The sequence below is a fragment of the Salvia splendens genome, chromosome 1 (genome assembly GCF_004379255.2).
Source record: "Salvia splendens isolate huo1 chromosome 1, SspV2, whole genome shotgun sequence".
Lineage (NCBI taxonomy): Eukaryota > Viridiplantae > Streptophyta > Magnoliopsida > Lamiales > Lamiaceae > Salvia > Salvia splendens.
Window position 1 is genome coordinate 28,676,739 of NC_056032.1, and position 8,506 is coordinate 28,685,244.

The 8,506-nt window shown below is 36.1% G+C and overlaps 2 protein-coding genes across 2 annotated transcripts; one reads left to right on the forward strand and one right to left on the reverse strand.

Annotated features, from left to right (window-relative positions):
- Positions 1-501: 501 nt before the first annotated feature.
- Positions 502-2,761, forward strand: LOC121797778 (pentatricopeptide repeat-containing protein At3g48810). The gene has a single exon (XM_042196494.1). It carries the CDS (start codon positions 726-728, stop codon positions 2,727-2,729), a length of 2,004 nt encoding a protein of 667 aa, XP_042052428.1. The 5' UTR covers positions 502-725; the 3' UTR covers positions 2,730-2,761.
- Positions 2,762-3,948: 1,187 nt separating this feature from the next.
- On the reverse strand, positions 3,949-7,145 carry LOC121797786 (serine carboxypeptidase-like 26). The gene is made up of 9 exons (XM_042196506.1): positions 6,785-7,145; positions 6,150-6,257; positions 5,991-6,086; positions 5,717-5,898; positions 5,354-5,635; positions 5,089-5,249; positions 4,908-5,003; positions 4,312-4,417; positions 3,949-4,238 (listed from the first exon to the last, which is right to left on the reverse strand). Exons 1-9 carry the CDS (start codon positions 7,023-7,025, stop codon positions 4,089-4,091), a joined length of 1,422 nt encoding a protein of 473 aa, XP_042052440.1. The 5' UTR covers positions 7,026-7,145; the 3' UTR covers positions 3,949-4,088.
- Positions 7,146-8,506: the final 1,361 nt, after the last annotated feature.

Genomic DNA, 8,506 nt, shown 5'->3' on the forward strand with positions numbered 1-8,506 from the left:
GAGTACTCACACAAAATTTATAATAATATGATTTTTAATACAAAATTTATAAAGAAAAAAGAGATAACAAGAAACAGTGAATTTAGTAATAATTAGGAGAAAAAGAGATCACTTTATCTGAAAAAATTTACAAAATAGTTTCCAACTTAATTAAAATAATTAACAAAAAAAACTAGAGTAGAATTGAAGAAGGAATGATTGTCATTTATATCATAAATTTTCGTTGACATCAAATTAGTGCCATTATTTTTAAATCAAATATAAAATCACATATAATTAAAATCGAAACTGATGTGATATAAAATCATATTACTTTTGAATAAATTGACTTTATTAACACTCAATAATGTTATTTACAGTAGAATAAATAATGTCATTTATGTATTTTGTTCACCAATAGTAAAAGTAATTCGACTAATTTGAAACAGTTCACATTTTAAAAATTGTGAGTGTTATAAAAAGTTTGTGATTTAAATGAGTGAATAAATAAGAGTGAATAAATAAGAGAAACAAAGCTTCTGCTCTAGCGACCGAGGTCAGTCTCTGAAACAACCAAATTTTTCCCGAGCACTTTATTTTTGTTACCCAATTAGTTCTATTATCGATAATTTTTAGTTTGAATTAGCTTGTTTTCGCAGGGGAAAGCGTAAGTTGTATTCCAATTTTTGTTGAATTTGCCCTAATTTTGCTCGCCTTTTCTTCAGTTTAAACTTGAATTCGGAAAAATGTATTTGAAAGAGGGCCGTTCTCTTCTGTTAAAATTCCATAAACCCTCAATTCCTTTTGTTCTCAGCTCCAACCCCAAATTTGATTTTCAAGCACAAAACAATACTCAAAACAAAGATACAGTTTTTATTGAGGAATGTGAGGTGTTGAAAAGGTTGAATAATGAAAAGGATATCATGATGGCATTGGATTATTTCAAATATATATCCAATTCCAACTGTTTCAAGCACACCCCTTCAACTTACAGAGCTATGATTGAAAAACTAGGGCTCAAAGGGCAAATAGATGCTGTGCAATATCTTCTAGAACAGATGAAATTGGAAGGTATTGCTTGTTCTGAAGATTTGTTTATTAGTGTGATCAAGTGTTATAGTAGAGTAGGGGCGTCTGAGCAGGCGTTGGAGACGTTTTATAGGATTTGTGAGTTTGGTTGTGATCCAACGGTTAGGATTTACAATCATCTGTTGGATGCATTGCTGTGTGAGGATAGGTTTCGTTTGATTACTCGGTTGTATGGCGATATGAAGAGGGATGGGTTGGAGCCTAATGTTTATACGTATAACATCCTGTTGAAGGTGCTCTGCAAGAACAATAGCTTTGGTGGTGCTCGTAGGTTGCTTGAGGAGATGTCTGGTAAAGGGTGCGTGCCTGATGATGTGAGTTACACGACTGTTTTGTCGTTTTTGTGTAGAGATGGTAGAGTGGGAGAGGCTAGGGATTTGGTTTTGAGATTGGTTCCATGTTTGCCTGTTTATAACGTGTTGATTGGGGGTTATTGTCGAGAGGGGAAGATCAAGGTGGCGTTGAAGTTGTTGGATGAGATGGTGGATAGGGGTGTTAGGCCTGATGTTAGGACATATAGTGTTGTCTTGAATTTCGTTTCTGATTCAGGTGATTTTGGGGCTGCATTTGCTATCTTAGCCAGGATGTTTGTTCGAGGGTGTGATCCGAATACTCAAACGTTTACGTCTTTGATAAAGGGCTTGTCGTTGAGGGGTAGATTTATTGAGGCTTATGATGTTTTGAGTCGCATGTTGAATGATGGGATTTTGCCGAATGAGATTACATTCAACACGCTTATTCACGGCTTATGCTTGGGTGGGAATATGAGAGATGCGTTCTCTCTTCTTGATGAAATGGAGGCAAATCAGTGTTGCCCGAATGTCACAACATACTCAACCCTAATCAACGGGTGTGCAAGAATGGGGGATTTGGTTGGTGCGTCCGAGGTGTGGAACAAGATGGTATCTCGTGGGTGTTGTCCCAATGTTGTGGCGTACACGAGCATGGTGGATGCACACTGCAGAAACTCCATGTTCAACGAAGCTTATGATCTTCTTGAAACTATGAAGAGAGACAATTGCTCTCCCAACACGGTTACTTTCAACGTTTTGATCAAAGGCTTATGTGCCAGAGGCCGAGTTGATTGGGCTATGGAGTTGTTCGATGAGATGGAGACACACGGCTGCATACCTAATGTGACCACATACAACGAGCTCTTGGACGGTTTATTTAAGGCCGGCAACGACATGCGTGCTTTTGAGCTCGTTTCTGCAATGGAGGAACGGGGCGTGAAGCTCAACACGGTCACTTACAACACCATTGTTCACGGGCTGTGCACGTGTGGGAAGCTCGAGGAGGTGTGGAAACTAGTCGGGAGAATGGTGGTCGAGGGATTGAGGCTCAATGAATTTACATTGAATATTCTCATCCACGGCTACTGCAAGCGAGGTATGATCGAGCCTGCAGCTCGGGTTTTGGAGATGATGAGGAAGATCGGTTTGAAACCAGATATCGTCGGTTATAGTAGCCTTATTTGTGGGGTGTGTGAGTATAATGATTTAGACGCAGCTAGTGTTTATATTGATAGAATGATAAGTGATGGGATTATGCCAAATTTTTCACTTTGGAGTTTCTTGGTTAGAAGCTTGTTTAGTAGGATTGGAGTTACTAAAGCAGCTCAACATATGAATAATGTGTTGGATAGCAATTTATATTTTTGAAATTCCTCTAAACGTACATATGTTTTCTTGTTCGTTTTGTATGTAGTTAGTGTTTCTTTATTTTTTTTTACCAATGAAATCTACTGTAGAGTTGGTAATTATTGTGTGTTTCTGTTGGTTCTTGGTTGTTGGCATATTAACTTTTTTCCTTTTGATTTTTGGAAAATTATTTTCGGTTGGTCCTTTGAGGCTTAAGAACTAGATAAGATTTTGGTTACATCTCACATTTTTAATCACTAATTTACGTGCTATGAATGGAATGTGATAAAAGTATTTTTAATACTCCTTCCGTCCACCATTTAAAGAACCGTCCGGGCTAAGATGACACATTTCTTAATCGGCACATGATTTTAGGAGCCACATGATTTTAGGAGCCGTAAGTTAATGACTTAATGTGGTTAATTGGAGAGATAACAAGTAGGTGTAGGTATTAAATAGAGAGAGGAAGAGAGTTGAATATTTAATAGGAGGAAGGAAAAAGTGGATGGCGTATTAGTTAGAGAGAGAAAGTTAAACAATCAGAAATGTATCATTTTGATTGAGACAAATTAAAAAAGAAAGTATGTCATCTTAGTTGAGACGGCGGGATTACTATTTTGGGTTATCCACGATTTACCATTTACTTTTTTTTTGGTTATGCGGACCTCACATTCCACTAACTTCTTACACTCAATATTAAAACTCGTAACGAATCAAAATGACTCTTTAAATAGAGGACAAATGCAGTATATATTATGTCTAACAAGTCATGTAAAACTTATACTCCTATTTGCTATTTTGGGATGTCCCTTCAAAATAGATCAATTCTATTTAAGGAAATTTTATTCTCTCTAATGATGTGAGTCCATTTTTCACTAACAATACTCAAATCACTTTTTCTTTGCTTATTTTACCAATTGTGCATTAAAATCCGTGACGTTTCAAATGTTCACTATTTTTTAAGGATGGAGGGAGTATATACAAAACAAAGAAATGAGATGAAGGGAGCACTCCCCTTCGTCCCATCATAATCGAGTCACTTTCCTTTTTGGGATGTCTCACCATAAGTGAGTCATTTCCATTTTAAACAAAAAATCATCTTTTACTTTATTTTTCCAACTACTTTATTCTTTTCACTCTTCTACTTTTCCCCTCTCGCATTTTACTCTCTCCACTTTAACTTTTTAACTATCAATTTCTTAAATTTTGTGAAAAAAATGGCTCACGCGGGACCGCGGAGGGAGTATCAAATATCAATCACCATTCCATTCCCTTTCTCGTAGGCATTATATTCACTATCCTTAAAATAACTAGGTTTGATATAAACCATGACACAACATGTCCCAAACTGAAATCTAGGTAGATAATACAAATACTTGATCATCTATGTGTAGGGAGAGGGTGACCATAAAAGTAGGATTGGATGAGAGAGAGAGCTTGTTTAGGCTTGTTTAGAGGCACAAGATGACCTGCCCCTCTCACTGTCACAAAGCTAAACCCACCTTCATACTCCGCTATCCTCCCTGCTACCTACAATGCATAAATTAAAGATTGAGAATTTATGGAGATTGGAACTCATGACTCTGGTTAGTTTTGGACTAACCTGATGGTCATCGAACCAAGTGGTCCAAGGCGTCTTCACGCTCAAATTGAGAGCTTCGATGCAGTAGCGCGAACCTATAACCGGCACTCTCCCATCTACATCTCCACTGTAACAATCCCAAATTTAGTACTCCATTCGGCCACCATTTAAACAGCCCTTTTGACTCGACACAAATTTTAAGAAATTGTTTGACTTTGTAAAAAAAATAAAGGGAGAAAGTGACTGGAAAGTGAAATAAAGTAATGGTTCTATAAATCGTTGACAACCCAAAATGGCGAAATGACTCTTTAAATGGTGTAAAATACTACCTCCGTCCCCCAAAATTCGTCCCGGTTTGACCGGGCACGGGTTTTAAGGAATGTAATGGAAAGTGGATTGAAAAAGTTAGTGGAATGTGGGCTTGACTTTTATATATTAGTTTTATAATAAAATGTGAATAGGAATGAGTTAGTGGAATGTGGGGTCCACTACCAAAAATGGTAAAAGTGAAATGGGACAAATTTTGGGGGACGGACGAAAAAGGAAAGTTGGGACAAATTTTCAGGGACGGAGGGAGTAACAAACTTTGAAAAATCAAGAATGTTAAGTTTTGTTACCTGTAAATCCAAATCTTTAGGCCTCCTTGAATGAGTTTCTTGTATATTGGCAAGACTGAAAATACACTGTAGTTGTATGCTCTAAACAATGAATCACTGCAACACATCACATTTTTATCCTAAGTTACTACAACAATGTCCAAAATATAAAATAAAATTAAAGGATAGCTTTATCACTCACTTGCATTCTTTCCATTTCACCCCATCAGCCAGTCCCCCGCTGCTAACGTGGAGTGCGTCTCGCACATCCCTCCTATTGAAATACACCTCGTCGTTCCTAGAGAAGCAGGGGTCGTACCCTCCCGGCCCCAGCCTCATTCTCCCATTTGCATTGTGTAATTTCTTTAGGACATGAGAAGGTTTATGTTAGATGGTGATGAGATTCAACCCACAAAATTGATCCTAAAACGGAAAATGAGACATTTCAGATAGGACAGATATTATACGGTAGTGAGTGAGGAATCGGTTGGCCTAGATACAATGTTATCAAACGAGGAGGTGGTGTTGAGGAGACAAGAAGGGGCGTAGATGTTGTAGATGTCAATCTCGTTGTAATGATCGAACACTAGACCCATGGCGGCGTTGCAGGCGCTAGACCAGTGTTCGAGCTTGAAATCACACGCTATTTTTGCCTTATCATATTCTTCATCTGATATAACTGCATGGCTCCATGCATACTCTAGCAATCCTTTGTAGTCATAGTAGTCGTTCGTCTCCGGATTTCCAACCTCGAATTTTGCAAATGTTAATGTCTTATCCTACAAAAATGATCATAAAATGAAAATATAGGATAGTGAATGTGTACTGACAATGAAACCGTTGAGATTGATGTAGGGATAGTTGTGTGTATCCTTGTTGTTGTCGAACACTAGCTCGGCAAGCTGAGGCACGTAATGACCGGCATAGCTCTCCCCTGATATGAAGAAGTCGCGATCTTTGAAATGTGGAAATCTTTCAAGCCATTTTACTAGAAAGGTGTAGGCATCTTTGGCTGAGGGAAACATGTAATTACAGTTGAGTCTCCTCAGCTCAAATGGGAAGCTTTTGTTTTGTATATATACTATTCATGAGTGGAGACATTACCTACAAATTTGTCATCTATATTGCTGAAATCAGAGGAAGTATTGGTGTAGGAGAATCCCACCCCGATTGGAGATTCCACAAATATCACATTTGCTTCTGCAGTATCAAAATCAATCTACCTTTTTCTCTCTGTATCAAATTTAATCTAAAAAAACCAACCTTTATTCCAAGAATTTTCATTGAATTCAAGAATGCTTCCTTTTTTAGCAACTCTAAGAGGCCCTAACTCCACAGCTGCTCCATATCCAATTGATGAACAACCAGGGCCTTCCCAACACCAACAAAACAAATTAATCCTCTCAAATATAATCAATAGTATGTGTTTATTTTATACATATATATTTCCTTTGGACCAAAAGGGCATGGGCTTTTCACAATGCCAAACACACATCAGTTCAAGAAAAGATAAGGAAATCCAGAAACCTTCTTACACATGAATATATAAAAGCATACAAAAAAAAAGATGGGATTTTTATCACACACAAAAAAGGGCTACTTGCAAACACATTTCTATATCATTATATGCATACATAATGCCCATTCAAACATAATATCACACAATACATTCATTGAGCAAAAAAAAAGATGGGACTTTTATCATTATATGCATACATAACATCAAACTATACCTTCACTGAGCAAAAAAAGATGGGATTTTTATCACACAAAAAAAGGGTTACTTGCAAACACATTTCTATATCATTATATGCATACATAAATGTCCATCAAAACACACACACACACTTGTATAACATTATATGCACACATGTAGAGAGAGAGAGAGGGAGAGAGACCTCCATTGAACCACAGGAGAAGAGGCCTTTTATCAGGGAGAGATTGGGCCTCAAAGAACCAATAAAAAAGGGCTCTTCCATGAGCTTCATTAACTGTGATGTAACCTGAAAACTGTGATATATGTGGACTATTTGGTTGGCCAGGTAGTTTCACTATTCTATCATTTTCATATTCATGTTTTTGCAGATTTTCAGCATTCAATGCTGCAACAAAAGCTAATATTATGAATAACAAGATCATCTTTGGATGTTTTCCTCAGTTTTTTTGTGTGTGAATGAGAGAGGGTGTAGAAGGATAGAGTAAGGAGTGATCTGATGTAATAGTAAACCAGGAATACAAGCTGTGCAGTTTTGGAATTTTTTGATGTCAATAATCTAAATGATTGCACGTGAAATTTTTTTCTGAATTTTGACAGTTTTTTGTCACATGTTACTATTATATAGGAATGTTAATCTTCACATGTGAACTATTTAAATTTTTTTGAATAATGGGGTGGGTGAAATCTCATGTTGAAATGATTACATTGTGGATTTTATTGCAAGCTCATATGCATGGTATCTCAAAAAAGAAAGGCCAATTTAGAAAGAAATTAAGCATAATGGTTCTTCTTTTAACTAAGTATATATGAATTATTGCTAAAATTATGTAAATTCATTTTTAGGTTAATCAAATGCAAACTTTATATATTATACAAACTCAAATCGTTAGAAAATGTTAACTGATTACAAAATAAAATCAACAAAAAATGTCAACACAGTGTCTACGGTTAATGTTGACTTGACATCAAAATCTTAAAATTTTATAATATGTTGTCACTGTATTGACACTTTAAAATTTATAAAATATAGTATAGAGTTTGCATTTTATTAATAATAATATATTGAAAGTTGACTAAAATTTAATGGCAAAAAATACTATATATGCGTTGAAGATAATAATTTTGTGGTGGTCCAATAGCCTACACTTTTGACCGGCAACAAGTTTGTTTTGTCGAATGTGCTGGAAAAATAAAATTTGGGTCTCGTGGTTTCAAATTGCAAGAAACAAGAGATATTCAAACGGTTTGTCTTTTTATTTGTAATGACTAATTAACCACACCTTTTTCTCTTCACTTTGTTGGTCATGTTTTAAAGCTTGTCATGCTTACCCAGTCGTGCTCTTTTTATCTTCAATTATAATGTTACCTAAACGAATGTCACGAGTTGAACCACATAAATTAAGTTACAAAATCAAGAATTTGAGGTAACAACCATTAGCATTGCCCCAACAAATGTTCGACTCATGCTCAAATAGTTTGGCCTCATCTTTGAATGTGAGTTGCAAATATTGCCCAAGCTACATTCGCTCGCGTGGAAGACTAGCATCCAAAATGGATATTTGAATTTATTTTGTATATTACTCCCCCTGTCCGGAGACGACATGAGTTGTAATCCGAAATTGGTAAAGTACGTATAAGACAGAAAGAGAAAAGTACTCCCTCCGTCCCATGTTACTTGCACTGTTGCTTTTCGGCTCGTCACAAACTCCTTACACTATTTGTAGTTTAAGTTAGAATTAATGCATTTAATTAATATGTTAGTTTAAGTTAAGAGCTCATTTATTAAGTGATGTCTCATTACACTTAAAATTCTAATATAGTTACACTAAAAAATCAATCCCAAATTTATGGCCTAAAATGAAAAATTCGAGTAACATGGGACGAGGGAAGTAATTGAAATGGT